Source organism: Penicillium lagena (genome assembly GCF_028827675.1).
Source record: "Penicillium lagena strain IBT 129212 chromosome Unknown utg000005l_segment0_segment0, whole genome shotgun sequence".
Classification (NCBI taxonomy): domain Eukaryota; kingdom Fungi; phylum Ascomycota; class Eurotiomycetes; order Eurotiales; family Aspergillaceae; genus Penicillium; species Penicillium lagena.
This window is the reverse complement of record NW_026623226.1, coordinates 1,103,672-1,121,533: the sequence shown is the minus strand read 5'-3', so window position 1 is coordinate 1,121,533 and position 17,862 is coordinate 1,103,672. Positions and strand designations below refer to the sequence as shown.

The 17,862-nt window shown below is 48.1% G+C and overlaps 8 protein-coding genes across 8 annotated transcripts; 4 read left to right on the top strand and 4 right to left on the bottom strand.

The window, feature by feature from the left end:
- Window positions 1–85: 85 nt before the first annotated feature.
- On the bottom strand, window positions 86–1,166 carry N7510_007138 (uncharacterized protein; the record flags this gene model as incomplete). Its single annotated transcript, XM_056979063.1, has 3 exons — window positions 86–361; window positions 411–1,022; window positions 1,080–1,166. The coding sequence occupies 3 exons, from the start codon at window positions 1,164–1,166 to the stop codon at window positions 86–88; spliced, it is 975 nt and encodes a 324-aa protein (XP_056832106.1).
- A 510-nt stretch (window positions 1,167–1,676) lies between these two features.
- N7510_007137 (Zn(II)2Cys6 transcription factor) lies at window positions 1,677–3,968 on the top strand (the record flags this gene model as incomplete). The annotated part of the gene is made up of 4 exons (XM_056979062.1): window positions 1,677–2,836; window positions 2,900–3,198; window positions 3,249–3,442; window positions 3,507–3,968. The coding sequence occupies 4 exons, from the start codon at window positions 1,677–1,679 to the stop codon at window positions 3,966–3,968; spliced, it is 2,115 nt and encodes a 704-aa protein (XP_056832105.1).
- A 251-nt stretch (window positions 3,969–4,219) lies between these two features.
- N7510_007136 (uncharacterized protein) lies at window positions 4,220–5,531 on the bottom strand (the record flags this gene model as incomplete). The annotated part of the gene is made up of 4 exons (XM_056979061.1): window positions 4,220–4,395; window positions 4,451–4,679; window positions 4,783–5,012; window positions 5,261–5,531. 4 exons carry the CDS (start codon window positions 5,529–5,531, stop codon window positions 4,220–4,222), a joined length of 906 nt encoding a protein of 301 aa, XP_056832104.1.
- An 864-nt stretch (window positions 5,532–6,395) lies between these two features.
- N7510_007135 (regulator of G-protein signaling domain-containing protein) lies at window positions 6,396–7,019 on the top strand (the record flags this gene model as incomplete). The annotated part of the gene is made up of 1 exon (XM_056979060.1): window positions 6,396–7,019. The coding sequence occupies one exon, from the start codon at window positions 6,396–6,398 to the stop codon at window positions 7,017–7,019; it is 624 nt and encodes a 207-aa protein (XP_056832103.1).
- A 2,195-nt stretch (window positions 7,020–9,214) lies between these two features.
- On the top strand, window positions 9,215–10,626 carry N7510_007134 (uncharacterized protein; the record flags this gene model as incomplete). Its single annotated transcript, XM_056979059.1, has 7 exons — window positions 9,215–9,329; window positions 9,379–9,398; window positions 9,462–9,498; window positions 9,560–9,574; window positions 9,812–10,157; window positions 10,216–10,542; window positions 10,593–10,626. 7 exons carry the CDS (start codon window positions 9,215–9,217, stop codon window positions 10,624–10,626), a joined length of 894 nt encoding a protein of 297 aa, XP_056832102.1.
- Window positions 10,627–11,506: 880 nt separating this feature from the next.
- Window positions 11,507–12,127, bottom strand: N7510_007133 (nitroreductase family protein; the record flags this gene model as incomplete). The annotated part of the gene is made up of 1 exon (XM_056979058.1): window positions 11,507–12,127. The coding sequence occupies one exon, from the start codon at window positions 12,125–12,127 to the stop codon at window positions 11,507–11,509; it is 621 nt and encodes a 206-aa protein (XP_056832101.1).
- Window positions 12,128–13,177: 1,050 nt separating this feature from the next.
- N7510_007132 (Mpv17/PMP22 family protein) lies at window positions 13,178–13,963 on the top strand (the record flags this gene model as incomplete). The annotated part of the gene is made up of 1 exon (XM_056979057.1): window positions 13,178–13,963. One exon carries the CDS (start codon window positions 13,178–13,180, stop codon window positions 13,961–13,963), a length of 786 nt encoding a protein of 261 aa, XP_056832100.1.
- A 1,028-nt stretch (window positions 13,964–14,991) lies between these two features.
- Window positions 14,992–17,608, bottom strand: N7510_007131 (5-methyltetrahydropteroyltriglutamate--homocysteine S-methyltransferase; the record flags this gene model as incomplete). The annotated part of the gene is made up of 6 exons (XM_056979056.1): window positions 14,992–15,052; window positions 15,111–15,241; window positions 15,300–17,081; window positions 17,134–17,268; window positions 17,338–17,524; window positions 17,598–17,608. 6 exons carry the CDS (start codon window positions 17,606–17,608, stop codon window positions 14,992–14,994), a joined length of 2,307 nt encoding a protein of 768 aa, XP_056832099.1.
- Between the last annotated feature and the right edge of the window lie 254 nt (window positions 17,609–17,862).

Here is a 17,862-nt window from a genome sequence, read left to right as displayed (position 1 = left end):
GATCACTGAAAAAACACTTTCCCAAGAGTGGAACGAGTAGGCGAGCCAGTTAAAGCTCTCTCTCCCTAGACGCTCGACAAGTAAACTACATCTGTAAATGTGGATAAGGCCTCTTTACTTCGCCAGCAATCAGGTCATCAACAAAATCGGCAAACGTGATGAACTCGAAATCTGGATACAACTCCCGCCCATTGATATATCCCAAATATTCGGCATTTTCAGGCGTATTGTCGGTCCGCACGTACTTAATATCACAATATTCGGACATAGCAAGTTTGTACTTGTTGCCTATGTTCGTTGGATCAGCTTCTGCTGCCTCTCGTGCCGCTTTCAGAGTCGCTTGGATTTCTTCCACCGATTTCTATCCACAAAATTAGCATACTTGGATGAAGACTAACGGTGATACACACATCAGTGAGTTCTAACTTCTCCCCTGTTTTCTTTTCGATAACTGCATGGATCTCGTTCTGGCTGAGAAGATCTCCGTATGTATACACCCTCTTATTCAGGGTGCGCTCGTCCTTGATGATTTTCACTGTAATCCGTCCGACATCTCTCTTGTCTATGAGCATATTCGGCGCCGTTCCACCGGCATAAAGCTCGTTAATGGGGAAAAAGGCTGCATAGTCGAATTTGCCGCTCGGCACGCGGGGGAAACTCGCCTGATACCAGAAGCCCACATCGATGATGGTAAAGCCCAGGCGCTGACGGAAGATATGGTCGTGGACCTCTTCCTTCAGATCGCGCAGCTTCATGATGCCGCCGCGAGCGGCCGGCGGGCCCCAATTGCAGGGCACGAAGCGTTTGACGCCGGCTTGGACGGCGGCATTGATAAGAGGAATTTGGTCGGCAACGTCTAGAGGGAAGATGGCACTGATGATGGTATCTATGCCTTGCAGCAGTGCAACTGTTTCCTGGATAGGGCCGGAAAGGTCACCAGTCACGACGTTCAAACCCTTCTCTTTGATTTGCTGAACGGCGGGCTTTCCGGCTGAAGCAGTGCGAATGGAACAGTTGATGTCCTGCAGAATACTCAGTCAAGAGATTTCTTTCTGAGAGGTGAAATCAGATTGAAATACAAATGAGCCATCCTCGATAAGAGCTTCAAGAATCGTGCTGCCTGTCTCGCCTGTGGCACCAACGAAGAAAATCTTCTGCTTGGACATTTTGGAGAGAATTTGCAATAGATCACAGCATTTCTATTCATCTTGAGCTTGTTAATATATATGTAAGATAGTTGTATTGTGTTAAGTTTCTGTGGGTCCAGACCCGCCTATATACTGTAGATACAGTGGCACCTCCAAAGTTTTCGACCACCCGAAGTACCATTATTTACCGCCTCCTTATTGAGGACATACCGCCTCCTAACTACAACTTATGAGTGGTGCAGCAGCTATTTCTCGGCAACAAAATTTTGCGTGATACCTCGGGTGGTCGAAAACTTGCCACTGTACAGATCTAGCCTTATTGCAGCAGTAGTGCGTATTAGGATGACAGACTCAATACAGGAGTTTCAATACGAATGCTACTCAATTACACACTAAACCCAAAGCATAAGAGGGCGTTGAATCCTGTGACGGGGTATTTCTTTCTAACTCTCCCATTAAATATTCACATGGGTTGCCCAAAAAGACATGTGCTCAAGCGTCCAACCATCCGATCGATACCCGGACACAATGTATTCCCTATCGGCGCATCCGGAAGCCGAAAACACGAGTGGCCGCCGGGATGAGGAACGACCGATTCGCACGCCTACGTCATGTTTCTTGAAAGTCTCCAAGGCCTGTGAAGAGTGCCGCAAGAGGAAGATTCGGTGCAATGGTGTAACTCCTTGTATGCCGTGCCAGCAGCGAGGTGCGGCGTGCAACTTTCGAGAACGCAACCGCCGACGCAGGAGCCGGCGGGAGATTCTCCAGGACAAGGACCGCTCGCTGCCACTGCAAATAAGTGACCCAGTCGAGGAACGCCCTGAGGAGACCGACATTCCACCCGAGAACAGAAGTCAACAGCAGTCGATTCTCTACAGGTTCCATAGCAGCGTGTTGGCCATCCACCACTCTTCGCAGTCCGACGTCATGCAGGCCTACTACGGGCCGACGTCGGACTTCTGCATGTTGCAGCATCTCTATCGCGATCTCTATCGGCAACCCACCTCCACTGTGTCTACGGGGAGTACAGTGGAAGAAGCAGGAGATGGATTGGATCTGCTGCGGCTGCGTCATATTTTCTTCAGCCTGCCGATGCTAGGAGGGGACGCGGCAGACCGAACGTTTGACCGGCGGAGAGGGTCTTGGTTCTTACCTTATACACTGGCAAAGGATCTACTTCGTCGATTTCTGGAGACCCACTACAACGTACTGCCCTTTGCTTCGAAGCAGACCTACGAGGAGCTATTGCAGCGGATGTATAGTGCAGACTTCGAGGTGGAATCTAGTGAAACGCAGAGGCTGATCCTAGTGATGTCCATGGCGCTCGCCGCGCTGGACACAGACCATTGGCAGTGGGGCGAGATCTTAGGTAAACAGGTTAAGACGGCTCGGCATGAGGCGGATTTGGAGGCTGCGGTAAACCTGGAACACATCCAATTGGAGATGCTTATGATAAGTTACTCAGGTCTTTCTCATCCGCCTATGATGTTGACTTACTCAGGGAAGGTGCACGCCTTGTTTGAGGCAGAATCCGGCCGACCCCATGCCTCCTACCTATACATCGGCGTTGCCGCGCGGAAAGCGTTTGCGGCCGGCTTGCACAAAGAATCCCCGCCAAATAGCGGTGACGTGCCCGATAAAGAGCAAGATAGGCGCGTCACCTTTTGTGCGCTGTATTTCTGTGAGACGTGCGTGGAATGGGCAGCATCCGCAGTCTTGGGATGAACGCATGCAAACTGACATCGTTCTAGGTACCTCAGCTTCTTCCTAGGGCGACCTAGTTCGATGTCTGGTGCCGATATAGATATTGCCCTCCCGAACGATCCCTTCCTGACCAGACTCTTCCAGTTCGCCCAGGTTATGGCGAAATTGGTCCAACAGGTCTATCGGCCCAAGCACTTATCATTGCCGATGATGTGGAAAGCCGCAATATCCATCCGCAGGGAGATGTATACTTTGAACACACGAACCCAGCGGGATTTTGGACTCGATTTAGAGAATCCCTCCGCAACCGACCCTAAAGGAATACGCGAGACCATCCTCGTCAGCTGTATAGCCCCTCCGCTCACCAACCCTGTTCAAAGCTAACACATTCCGTAGTATACAATTACATCACTCTGATCACCTTCCGTCCGTTCGTTATCTTTCGAGGCAAGTGGAAGGACCAAGGGAAACTTGGGGTCGCCACGATCACGCCTCCGTGGCTGAACAATGCATGCAATCACTCTCTGAATGCGGCCCGAGCGTTGATCTATCATTTGCGCGAAAATGTTGCCCCGGACCCTCTCGCCAAGGTGTGCACCCTCGTTCCCCCCAAGGAGGCTTTTACACCTCTAACTCAGCTCACCGTCTCTCTAGGAATTGCGATATAATCTTTTCTACCTAGAGAACAGCCTTTTTGTTCTCGTATACGACTTTGTTCACGATGAAGCAGTGATCCCCATCCACCTTCCCTGGGTGCACTCCGGCCTACAGTTTTTGAGCGGCATGCGAGTAGGCGAGCCGGTGTCGAGTATCATGGACGCAATACGTCGCATCCTCCGACGTATCAATCCTAGCTATGACCTTCCCTCCGAGACTGAACCACCTAGAACAGAGTTTTTCCCTGATATTGTCGCCCAGCACCCGCCTCGGAAGAACGAAACTTCGACTCTGAGTCATGCAGATTTGTGGGATCGGGGCAATTTCAGCCCAACCGCACCTTTTCTTGACTCTCAAGATATTGACCCGGACTTCAACATCCCCATGGTCGACTTTGACTATAACTTCTCTGCGATCGACTTGGAAACTTTTTTCTCTTACGTACCTAGCGCCCGATGATTCTTACGGCCCAAAAGCTAACCCACTACCACTCTTCATGGCGAAGGCTTGTTCAGAAGCTTCGGCCCCTGGGCTGAGCGCAAGCCCAGCTGAGTCGGTGGTGGAATGCTTCCTGATATTCACAGAGTCTACATTACTGAGATACTTTTATAGGTTGGACATGGTTGTTCTTTCAAAATCCATATTAGGTAAACTATAAAGAATTTGCTGGTTTGGAGAACAATATAAAGTTCCTCTGCGTCCAGACACCTTCACTGACGCTCATACACTGTATTGGTATGGCGGAATAAAATAATACATGAGCCCGTGAAGGATTGAGGCCACAATAGGCCCAACCCAGTGTATCCAATGATAGGAAGTAAAATGTGAGCCGACCATAGCACCGAAACACCTAGCAGGATTTCCACCTGGCAAATATTAGGTGAGCCTCATGAAATAGCAAATGAAATCCGACGAATGACTGCAGAGTGAGTACTACGTACCAAAGCCAGTGAATCCGACTTTACTGTATCCAGTCCCAAAGCTGGTAATTCCGAGAATAATACCAACAAATATAGGACCAAGGGCTGGACCAAACACTTGTCTTTGACGTGGATCGAGGCCCACGCTGAATGAGAGGAAGATGAGCATGAAATCGGTCGTAACTTCGATGGTAAACGCGCTTCCTACCGACACTAAAGAAGTGTCTATGACGCATCCAGGAATGACAAACTATAACGGTTAGTAGAAGAATCAGAGTACGGGGGAAGCTATGAAGCAAACAGCAAGGAAATAAATAACGAGTGAAACGTGATTGACGCTTATATTTACTCACAGATCGAGTGTCAAAGCTACTCCTCAATAGGTAGCCAGCAACCGTTGCCCCGAGTAACTGAAAGCTAATGTAGAGAATGCTTCGCGGGAAGGTAGATAACCTAGCGCAGAATGTCGCGATAGTGATTGTAGGGTTTACATGACCTCCAGATACAGGACCAGCTGCAAAAATGAATAGAGGAATAGTAAGGATATTGAGTAGACCACCTATTAGGCTTGATACTACTGGTCCTATAGCAAGTTGTCTGTGATTTATTTAGCTATGAGCTTGAGCAACCAACTACTATAACGAAGTAATCTGAAACTGACCTAGCCATTCCTCCTAGGCCAACAGCCAAGAAGCATGTGAAGTAGACAAGCAAACATGTTGCTAAATTTTATGTCAGCGTGCATCTCTAGCTAAGTCGCTTCTTGATTAAGGGCTTTCAATTCGAAAAAACGTAGAGAAGACTAGACAGAATCCAAAATATTAAACATACCCACACCTTCAGTAAATGCAGCTTTCCATATGTTAAGCTGAATGAACTGGTTTAGGCATATCATCTGCCTCCATGGCACCAGCGGGGCGGCATCGGGAGTCTTCCGTAACAGCTCTGTCTCCTCCAGAACGTGGGCGGAAAACTCTTGATTAGCACCAATTCGGCCAGCAAACTGTGTGTTTGCCACTTGAAATCGAGGGCGTGTCTTGTGATTTCGATCTTGCAGTGGTTGCAGTTGTTTTTCCTGTGCCTGAGGGAGAAATGAGGCCATTGAAACTGGCTGCGTTTGTGGTTATTTGTTTGGTAGATAGTAAATGGTGAGGAATTTGGAAAACAAACGTAAGAGAAGTAACTAGTACACTTATTTAACCACCACCCTACTCAGTTCAAATAGAATTACATCCGTAATTCCAGCAGTCCACCAAGTATCGACCAGTACTATAGGGCTTCTGGTAGGCGTAACAAGTGCATAACAAGTACACACTATGTATCGATTGGTTTAATCTTGTTACCTGTGGAAATTTCGTGGTAATGCAGCCGGAGATGACGTGGAATGCCGGCTAGATTTATAACAAGGTTGAATGGGTGCTTTTGCGTTAATTATACGGATGAGTGATGTTGGAGCTTCTGTTTGTGGGTCACAGACCCACAGCACTCTACACAATTGGATAACGTATTTCCCTAGCGAATGGGTCAACTGTAGAGCGGAAGTTAGTCCCAGCTTGCCACAATTCTGTATGACTTATATGTGAATAATGTATGAATCATGTATCAATATTTCAGTTATATCTTGTTGCTGGATGAGGAAGATATAAACATGAAGCCCCGTAAACCCGCGGGCTTACGGAACGGGTTGGCGGGATCTGCGGAGGTCTACCGACTTTAAGCCTGGAATGACCAACGAACGCTAGACACCTATCATTCGCCACCATCTCAGTAGACCATTGGATTTCACCACTTTGCGGCTCTCTCTTATCTCAAGGTAAACTACCTTATAAGATAGACTGCTCATTGTCCTTCTAGAGTAATCCAATGCATCTACACTAGCCGCCCAATCTCTATGCCTACCAAGGTCCTACACAACGACCAGTTCCGACTCCAATGATTCGTCAATAGGCGTTGGAACGCACCGACAATGCTAAATAATCTTCGATCTAAGCCCTACAGGGCAGCCTGGCGGCCGACGCTCGATGAAGTGCTGAACAACGCCACGTCTCCACCGTACATCCTCAACGCTTTCATAAAATATCTCTCCCAAAACCATTGCCTCGAGACCTTAGAGTTTATCCTGGAGGCGAAGCGATATCGCGAAAGCTACAGGTCATTAGTCGAACCGGCAGGAGAATCCATAGTGACAACCAACTCCTCGGCAAGCATCAACCTGAGTATGCTCTATCAGCTTCTCCTGACGACGTACATTCTCCCCGGGGCGGCCCGTGAGGTTAACCTGTCTGTCAACGTACGTGATGCACTCTTGCGACACAAAAATTTGTCGACACCACCCCGGCCCGAGACTCTTGACCCCGCCGTGAAATGCGTTCACGACCTGATGGAGGATTCAATCTTCGTTTCGTTCCTAAACAGCCCCTCCACCTCTTTGCACAGAGACCCAACGTTGAAGGCGTCGAATCAAAACGATAGCAGGCCCTACCTCCCGGCTCTGATCTCAGAAAATCAGCCGACGAAGCTAGTACATACTAAGCGCCCATCTCTTAGTCTTCTTGGAAGGGAACTGTTATGGCCTCTTTGGAATCGATAGTTCGATTAAACCTCGCTCATCACTGCAAATGTGAATATCATTCAGCTATGCTACTGTCACTAGTAACACAACGTTGTAAGCCCTGCTGCTGCTGTTTTGGCAGCCCGAAATCTATTCGAATGAGCTCAAACTATTAGTACCATGGCTCGCCCAGATGCCTGGTGTGTGCAGCAGTCCTTATATAGTCTTCATTGCCCTCCCAGGAGTTTTGTTAGTACAATTGACAGTGGATAAGGCAAATATAGGCACACGCATTGGAATTGCATTTGCAACGTTTGGTTTTGGCGTCATAGCAGGTGGATCAGGGGGTGGCAATATCGTTGGTAGCAACGACGTAGACCTTCACTGAGAACATGTATGGATCTACGGGGGTTGCACGATGATGGGTTTTGGTGTCTGTTCTGGTAGTCTAATGGTAAGTTGTTTACTAAGATATAAGGGGAGTCTCGTTCTTGCTCCCACAATAGCAACTTGCTCGATATGTGTTAGGGAGAAGGGCTTTGAGGTTGTTGTGAGGTTATCTTGATTTCTAGACCTTCATTGATCCATCTTTCTATATAATGTGTGACTCTGGAAACTTCGAAAGCCAGGATATCTTTTGGCGCAGATATTTCTGTCCTTGGATATCCTTGGATAATTCTGAGCTTTCCGTTGAAAATCTCAAATAAGATCAAGATGCTATGCCCCATGTGGCACTGTCATGTAGGTGGACATGTCCTTAAATATCTGAATAATAAAGGGCTGTACAGACAATCAATGATGTCCCTTGTACGTGCATCTGTTTTCTGGAGACCAGTTTACTTTGTGGTCCAACCGCGGTCCGCCATGACATCTTTCGAACCTTAACGCAAAATTAAGTGTCCATGAGATTGGTATTTCTCTTGGGGTTACGCAGGAATGAGGCACTTCAGCATTTTAGGACATCACAAAAAAGTCTGATCTCCTGTGATGGTCTCCTCAAATATCACCTAAACACACAGGAAGAAATAGATATCACGTGATATCTCACAAAAGGTGAGTTTATCTACCCTAACAACCACATCTTATATTAATATCAAGTTTAGGACTTGTGAAATCAGACTCTGGGGTATATTGGAAAGAGTATGAACACAAATTTCCAATACTAGCAAAACTAGCCCGGGATATCCTCTTTATTCTAGGAAGTGGTGCTGGAATTGAACGTCTATTTAACTGCACCTAAGATGTCTGTTACTATCGTCGAGGACAGTTTAAAGCAGAGACAGTAAGTTATCTTATGGTCTATATTTGTTCGTCAAAGTTTGGTCTCGAACAAAATCAAATAGATTTCTAGAAGGAGTGTCTATCTGCTGGTGAAGCTGCTATGATGGATCAAGTCAGAAAGCCTAATCCGTTATGTAGCGAGTTCGAACCGATCAGCGATAATGAGGAGGAGGGTCACCTGGGTAATTATCCAGAGGATGAGGTTATCTCCTATGCAAAGTACAACCCAAAGTAAGCACGTATAGCAAAAGTCTCAAAAAGAGGATGTCTGAGGCTCTAGATGATGCAGATGATAGTCTCATGCTTCTAGAAATTCCAACTGAAGAGAGTACGCTAGTACGGTCAGAGAGGATCCGGAAGAAACCAAAGATGTTAGCTGGATTTGAGGTTGATAAGTTGTAATATGAAAGATTCGGACGAAGAAATATCTCTATGATCTGAATAAAGGAGAGCAAGCCGTGCAACCAGAAGGATTCGACGGAAGATCATAGAATCACCCAAATCCGTGCAAATCTTTACACACTTAATACTTGAAAATTACTATCAAAAATGCACAATGTATGTAGTCACCAACAGGTCAAAAGACTTCGCGTGTTTGTAATGTTCATCATTCGCTAGCATCCGCAAAAAATCCGAAGGTGTCCTATTCATCCTCCTACGACATTCTCTATCTGCAATTTGCGGATTTACGGGTCCTGCCTATCCTTCCGCGATTTGCGGATTTACGGATTCTGCCTATACTACTACATCCGCGGACCTTGCGGATGCTGCCGCAGCCTATGTTATTCCCAGCCGAATCGATCTGTATCCTGACTAAGCCCTCAAGTTGACGATTGTTATCAGCCCCGAGACAGACATCAGGAGAGAATAAAAACCCTAGCTCGAAATGCTTCTTTCTGCGCATTCATGCGATTCCAGTCTCCATGGCATTTACCAGTCATAACGATAACTCCATGTTCTTGCTGAACTATGCGACGCAAGTACTATGTTTCATCCTTGTGACCTCCTTCGTCTTTCTCCGGTTCCTCGTGCGATGGAAATTGAGCGGCACGCTGGGAATCGATGATGGTATGCATCTGGTTAACCTATTCAGATATGCGTTTGCTAATTGATTCAGCCTGTTGTCTCATTGGATGGGTAAGAAGACACAGCCGACCTGTGATCGTGCCTATGCTTGGATGTTAACTAACCGACAGCTAGGTCTTGTTCATGGGTTTTTGCGCAATTGCTTTGGTCTGTACGTTTCTTGTAGTGTCCCCTTCCGATTGGTGGTCTCAAGTTGCTAATTTAACCGCTAGATGGCTTCAAGGGTGGTACTAAGTCGCCTGCTGACCTAACGGCACAAGAGCTCGAAACATGCAAAAAGGCAAGGCAATATCTAAACAGCAACAACCCCTATTGCTAACATGCACTATAGCTTTACTACGTCCTTACTGTACTATATCCACCAGTAGCCCTCTTCGTCAAGACCAGTCTTATCTATATCCTGATCAGGGTATTTCAACCTTTATACAGAGGAATGGCGACCCTACACTTGCTTCTCGGTTTAGTCATTGGTTACTATACCATCATTACCTTCATCAAGATGTTCATCTGCAATCCAATCTCCGCTTATTGGATACTGTCTCAAAAACCCTACTCCATATGCTTGAGCGAGCCAGGAGTGATCATTGCAGATTCCGCCATTAGCTTCTTAACAGATATTGCCATATTCGCCTTTCCCATTACGTTCATCTGGCCACTACAAATGCCCCTTTGGAAAAAGGTCAAGGTCATTGCTCTTCTTGGACTTGGAGGCATCGCTCTGGCTTTTAGCCTATACCAGCTTATAGTCGCGGTATACGAGATCAAGAGACCGGACGATACGACAGTGTTCACTAGGTCTATATTGACTGCGTGAGTTTCTCTAGTCTTAGATTATCTCGAATCTGGAATTAACCCGTTTCTTTTACAGAAACGCCGAAGTGGGAATTGGGCTAATCTGCTCCTGTATGCCAGCCTTGAACATCCTCACCAAGCATACTCAGCAAGACACGGCTCCCTGGAAAGGCCTGGCTCGCAGACACAAAAAGAATCACGAGCCAATGCATACCATCTTCGATGGCACCCAGTCTAGTCGATTTGTTACGAGTCATTTGAGCACCTCTGCACGCCGAGGATCGACGGATGCAGCTGGACTTATGGCTCGTTACGAGCAGTTGCACTTATCGGCCAGGGATAATACTGAATCGATAATAAAGATAGTTTCGTTGAATCAGTATTGGGAGCAGGCATCGCAAAGGTTTGTGTGGGACACGTTTGGTATGCTGACTTTTGCTAACAGGCTCCTAGTAATAAAGGGACAAATCAAACCGACATAATGTAAATCTTCATGAATCAGCAATAGTTAATTGAATGACCTTTTTAATAATATCAATGTATCTAGTATAACCATCATTCTAAGAAGCTCTTTTTGCAGGAGAACACAATAGGATCCCTTAATTTCATCTATAGTTCTAGGGTCAGTTCATACTATTTCAGACGAGTTTAATGAGGATACATTGTGTGGGAACGAAAATCTCTAGGCCATTGCTTTTGTATAGACTAATATAGGCAAGTAAATGGCACGTTGGATGCCTTTCAGTAATGATAATTATCAATCAGGTCGTACCGGACAAAGGAAATCAAATTGACGGGAATAAAAGAGGAAGATACGTGTTTGTGTCTATCCAGTACAAGCTGGATCACGAGAAGTGACTTCATTCGGATGACCAACCTATCCGTTGCGGAAGTTAAGCTTCTAAAGGCGTGGCTGGAGCAAGGGGTATGATTTCTCGATGGAAAGGAATTTTACCGGCCCCATCTCCGCTTCATCGAATTTGATGAAAATCTTATGAGAAAAAGTGCTATGTGATGTTGAGATAGTATAATTCACCTGATGATAGACTTTTTTTGAATCGCTTTTATGAATACGTGACGAATCCGAGCGGAGAATGACCGGCCACTCATCACCAGAGGTGGGATGTGGGAATGTGCTCAATTAACAAGATAGAGGATGTCTGACATTCTGGGAATACTCTGGCTATCTCTTTTATAGTACAAGTTGCATAGTAAGCGGAATGGGTGCACAATAACAAACCGGTCAGAACAAAATAGCAATTTAGGGCTGACAAAACTTTCATGCATGGATCCAATATGATTCCATGCTGACATATTCATCTGTTCCATCTCATGACTCTCAATTTTGTGAACCAGTGGCTAATACCTCACGCATCAGCCCCCCAAACCTGCAGCAACTCATCCAGGGGCAGTTTATCCTTCGGGGGAGGGCTTTCGCCATTAGGCAAACCGAATACCAACTGCGAACGGAGCTTCCAATTCTTTGGAATGTGAAATTCGGCCTGAACCTTCTCGTCAATAATGGGGTTATAATGCTGCAAATTGGCGCCAAATCCCTCGGCCTCCAAAGCAACCCACGAGTTTATCTGGTGCATGCCACTTGAGTGCTCTGACCATGGCTCAATGTTTTCGGAATAAGTGGGGAACCTTTCCTTCGTCTGTGCAACGACAAGCTGATCTTCATAGAATAGCACAGTTCCGTATGCTGCTTTGAAATTGTCGAGTTTCGGACCGGTCTTAGCAAACCGCTCGGGTCCAATGCGCGCAAGAAGCACGTCTTTGGCGATTTCCCAGAATCTTTCATGCTCCTTCTTGAGGAGAAGTATGGCGCGCGTCGTCTGGGAGTTGAATGCGGACGGGGTTGTGAGCATGACTTCGCTCAAGATGGAATGAATTTTGGCATCAGGGGTTGGGGACTCTGGGCGAAGCCCATAGTAGGATCGACGATTGGCCAGTGCGGCCAGGAATGCAGAACTGCCGGTGGGCATGGTGGAAGTTGGAATAGACCGAGACAGATTGAAGAAATAAAGACTCGTTTTCAGGTCAGATACAAAGTGACAAAAAACCTCCCAACACGTCCTCTTTTCTGGTTATGCCTTTTAAAATATTTGCATAGAGAAAGTGCAGCCCACCCTCGAAATGTTGCCAGATTCCAGCCGTGCGGAAATATCGGAGGCTCGGCTGCGTCTATCTGGTTGACTTACTCAAACTCCCGTGGATTGTAACGTGCGTGTTTTCCAAAATGTCTCCCTTCCTAGCAATTTATATGAACAGTGGTCTTCTGGACCATAATTATCCTTTCTTCCACACGGATATAATCCAACATCACCATAATGGCAATGATTACAGAATTTTGGAATCTCATTCCCGCAGTACGAGTCAAACTTAGAGGGGGGATTAATGGTGCGGAGTCGCAGTGCTCCCGCTCTGTGGTTCTTCGCAGCATTCCCGGTAAACCGATTACATTTAATTTCGGAGGTTTGGCGTGGCGGAGGATTTCGGTATTTCGGGGGTTCGGCAATACAAGCGACCCGAGTGCGAGATAAGAACGCAATGGGTGACCTCTATCTATATCTTCTACGTCATACACGCTTACGCTTTTCGTTGAATTCGGATAGTTCTAGAATATGATAATGACAATAACCGGCAGGGGCTTGGATGAAAGGGTAATAATCTTGCAGAGTTAGGTGATAGCAAGTGGTACATTGGCGGTTGACAAGGGGTGAGCTTGGAGAAGAGGAGTCAAGAGAAGGGGAACTAAAGCCACTTCGGGATTGAAAGTATTAGCACTTAAGTATGCGCTGTTTTTGAGTAGTTTCAGCAAGCTTTGCAACGTGTTCTGCTTCGTGACATGTTCGGATATCTGAAGTGCCGACGCCATCGGGACTTTCCCTTAATATTTCGGACATCCAGAGGGGCAGCTACTTTTCAACAAATAAAACGCAGTATTACCCAAATTTTCTTTTTCATTAATTTTTCGAGATATAATGTTCTTTTCTTACGCCAGGAGAACTTTTCGGTGGCTTTCGCCAACGTCTATGCGCCGTTTCCCTCCCCTTGGTCCCTTCTGGCTTGCGGAATTTCGGAATGAGGCCAGACAGGCTCGTCACGTCGAAGGATTACGATTCCATTCGTCTCGTCCAAATCCAATCCACTTGCACCGTTCTCAAACTGCGACCCTTTCTACTAAGCGACCGTCGTCAAAGCCGGAACCCCTCACAAAGCCGGAGCCGAAGAGAGCTTGGAAACCAGTTCTAGGACTCTTCAGCTGGTATTCGAACACGCAGAAACATCGACCATATCTCACTCAGCTATTCATTACCGCTTTTATCTACTGCCTTGGTGATTTCTCTGCGCAGAGGATTGGGAACGACACATTTGATGCTCACCGCTCCTTGCGAAGTATCATAATCGGCGCCGTCGTCTCCATCCCCAGTTACGAGTGGTTCCTATTTCTTGGAAGGCGGTTCAATTATAGTTCTTCGTTTGTGTCCATCGGGGCGAAGGTGGCTGTCAATCAGCTTTTCTATACCCCGTTGTTCAACGTCTACTTTTTTGCATTCCATGCTCTGCTCTCCGGCGAGGGACTTACAGGGGCTGTTGAACGAGTAAAGGCCACGGTACCGACCAGTATTCCGAGAAGCTTTCTATACTGGCCTCTGGTCACGACTTTTAATTTCACCTATGTCAGCCCAGAGTCACGCGCGATTGCTACATCACTCTTTGCTGTCTTTTGGCAGTCATACTTAAGCTGGTTGAACAATATGGCGGAGAAGGACCAAAGAAGGGCATCTGGAATTATATCTGCACTAGTGAATCCATAGTGAGGGAAACGACATTTCTATTCCTCAAAACTAACGTTAAAATCTTTTGATTACCATGTTATGACAATGTCGTCTATCTATTTAAAGGGAAATATAAAGTACTCTATAGGTGAGAGCAAAGTCACTACTATAAAATAGATTGCCTACTCTCTTTTATCCTATCGATACCATACGACTCGTACTAGAAATTGAACAGCGCTCACCCACAAGGCTATTTTTTGAAGATGTTTAGCTCTCACTAGTGCCACGGCCACGCGACGTTTCGCCTGAGAGTAAAGGGGGCGGTTAGCGGCAGTCTTGTTCCATCAATGCCAACGGATAAGACTCCCTCATAGTACAAACCAAAACCTTTGATGGTTCTTGTATAAATTGCAGTTGCTCTCAGGAAGCCAGCAGGTGCTCTCTTCGCAACTAGACTCCCACCCAATTTGCACGACGAGACACCAAGTTTGAGTTCGGCTCTCATAGTTGTGAGCTATTTTTGAACTTGGTCATTAGGTGTTGGATCTCTTCCCGGTAATAATTGTCGGGAGGTGCTGAAGCTGTACGGACTTTGGTTAGACCCATGATATAGGGGGTTACCCTATTCCCCGCGTATCTGAGAACAGCAAGTCTAATGCAAAGTTCACTAGGATCTTACGTTGTTACAAGAGCAAAATGATTTAGCAGTATCGAACAATGTTTATTCACAGCTGATTCTACACTTAAAAAAGTCTCCTCTCTAGGCTCCGAGCCAATGCAAATGCAGAAGCGAAGGGCGAGAGAGCAAAAATTGTTGAAATAATCGGCACCGAATTGTGGCACCCATGTTGAAATCGTCAGTCATGTTGAAACTCCGTAAACCCGCTTTTGGTGCCCTCTAATCAGCAAAGCCCGTTGAAACCCATATGTTGAACTTTTGGTATCATCTCGTAACTCATCAGAAAAAAGAACTCCCCGTGCTGGAGGCGGCAGGTTGATTGCCGCCTCCCCCAATTAACACATTATAGGAAAACAAAGGAAAATTGGTGCCCATGTGGTGTTAAAATTTACTGGGCGTGCTGCTTGCGGAAGTGCTTAGCAGCGTTCACCATGTTGGTGAGAGAAGCCCTGGAATATATTAGTATTGGATTCCATCATGTTTGCCAAAGTAGCAGGGAGGATTTACTTAGTCTCGGTCCAACCACGAGTCTTCAGACCGCAATCGGGGTTGATCCAGAGCTGCTCGGGAGTAAGGAATTGCAGCATCTCCGAGACACGGTCGATGATCTCCTGCTCGCTAGGAACACGCGGAGAGTGCTATCGAGCTGTTAGTTATCCATGCCAAATGAGAGATTGTAGAAAAAGCGTAACGTACGATATCAAACACGCCAGGGCCAATGTGGGCAAGGAACTTCTCATCAACAAAGACCTTAAGGAGCTTAGCATCAGACTTGCTGTTCTCGATGGACAGAACATCGGTGTCCAGGGCAGCGATGGCGTGGAAGAAGTCCTGGAACTCAGAGTAGCAGAAGTGAGAGTGGATCTGAGTGACGTCGGTGACACCAGCAGTGGAGAGGCGGAAAGCCTCAACAGCCCACTTGATGTACTTCTCACGCTCAGTACCAGCGCGGAGGGGCAGACCCTCACGCAGAGCAGGCTCATCGACCTGGATGACCTTGACACCAGCAGCCTCGAGGTCAATGACCTCGTCGCGGAGAGCAAGAGCGAGCTGCTGAGCCTGGACGGACTGGTGGACATCGTCACGGGGGAAAGACCACCGCAGGCAGGTGATGGGGCCAGTCAGCATGCCCTTCATGGGCTTCTTCGAGATCGACACAGCGTACTTGGACTCCTTGACGGTCATGGGAGCCGGGCGAGAGATGTCACCCACGATGATGGGGGGACGCACGCAACGGGAACCGTAGCTCTGGACCCAGGCGTGGGTGGTGAAAACGTAACCGGTGAGACGCTCACCGAAGTACTGCACCATGTCGTTGCGCTCGGGCTCACCGTGGACGAGGACATCGAGGTCAAGCTCCTCCTGGATCTTGACAACCTCGGCGATCTCCTGCTCGATGAACTTCTCGTACTCCTGGGCAGTGATCTCACCCTTGGTGAACTTGTTACGCTGGATGCGGATCTCCTTGGTCTGAGGGAAGCTGCCAATGGTGGTGGTGGGGAACAGGGGCAGCTTGATGCTCTTCTTCTGCTCAGCAATACGAGTAGCGAAAGGAGACTTGCGGTTGTGCATCTCGGGGGTGACAGCCTCCTGGCGGGCCTTGACAGCGGGATCGTTGGTGCGCTTGGAGCTGGCACGGCTCTGAACAGACTTGGCGTTGGCCTCGAGCTGCTCCTTGACAGCGGCGGGGCCCTCGGTGACGGCCTTGGAGATCACGACAACCTCGGAGAGCTTCTCAACAGCAAAGCTGAACCAGTCACGGATCTCCTCGTCGAGCTTCTTCTCGTTCTCCAGAGTGTGGGGAACGTGAAGCAGGGAGCTGGAGGTGGCCACGATGACGCGGTCTTTGCCGAGCTTCTGAATGGCAGCCTCGACCTTCTCGATGGCGGTCTTGAAGTTGGTCTTCCAGATGTTACGGCCATCAACGACACCGGCAGACAGAATCTGCTTGGGGCCCAGGGCAGCGACAACAGTGTCGAGCTGCTCGGGGTTGCGGACGAGATCCACGTGGATACCGTGGAGGTTGTGCAGCGCAGGGAGGACATCGATGTTGTGGACGATGTCACCGAAGTAGGTAGCCAGGGTCAGACGGGGAGCCTTGTCACCGAGGTTGCCCAGCTTCTCGTAGGCGGGCTTGAAAGCAGCCTTGGACTTGGCGGGGAGGTCGAAGACCAGGACGGGCTCATCAATCTGGACATCCTCAGCACCGGCAGCCTTCAGCTTGGCCAGGAGCTCTGCGTACAGAGGGAGGAGCTCGTCCAGCTTGGAGATGGGGTCAACGGACTGGCCACGGTCGGCCTTACCGAGGGTCAGGAAAGAGACAGGACCCAGGATGACGGGGCGGGTCACGACGCCGGCCTCCTTGGCCTCGAGGAACTGAACCACGGGCTTGGGCTCGGCAGCGAGCTTGAAGACCTGGTTGTCCTGCAGGGTGGGCTTGACGTAGTGGTAGTTGGAGTCAAACCATTTGACCATTTCCTAACATCGAGCATTAACATTGGTTGTAGTGAGACGGGAGAAGGATACATACCAGACTGGGAACATCAACACCCTCCTTCTGCAGACCACGGCCCATGGCGAAGTACTCGTCAAGGGAGTGGAGGTTGTACTTGGAGTAGCGCTCGGGCACGACACCGAACAGCTGGATGTGGTCCAGGACTTGGTCCTAAGAGAGGGTCAGCCAGTGAAGACAAAACGGTGGAGACGTTCCGACGAAACGGCAAGGGACACATACGTAGAAAGCAAAGTCATTGCTGGGGATGATGTCCACGCCAGCAGCCTTCTGGATCTTCCAGTGCTCCAGACGGAGACGCTTGCCCTCGGCGAGGAGCTCATCGCGGGAGGTCTTGCCAGACCAGTAGGCCTCGGTGGCCTTCTTGAGGTCACGGAGCTTGCCCATACGAGGGAAGCCCAGAACGGAGCTGAGGGAGTGGGAGTTAGTATTGTGTGTTGTGGCCAGTGTGTCAGGGATGGAGGGGTAAGGTAGAGACTTACGATTGAACCATTATGACGGTTGTGTGGGAGGAAAAGAGGGGAAAGGGACGGAGGAGGATGTGAGTTAACGGTGGGAAGGTTGGAGGAGAGAGAAGAGAAAGATCAGGTACAACAACAAGAACACAATTGCCCCTGCTGAGAGAAGATGGGAAGAAAGAAGAAGAAAAGGAGGAAAGCGAAAAATGGTGGGGGAGGAAATAGACGAGGGGCATGTGTATTGTGACGGTAAATACAGGGCATTCCCACAGGTTCAGTATGACAAGAT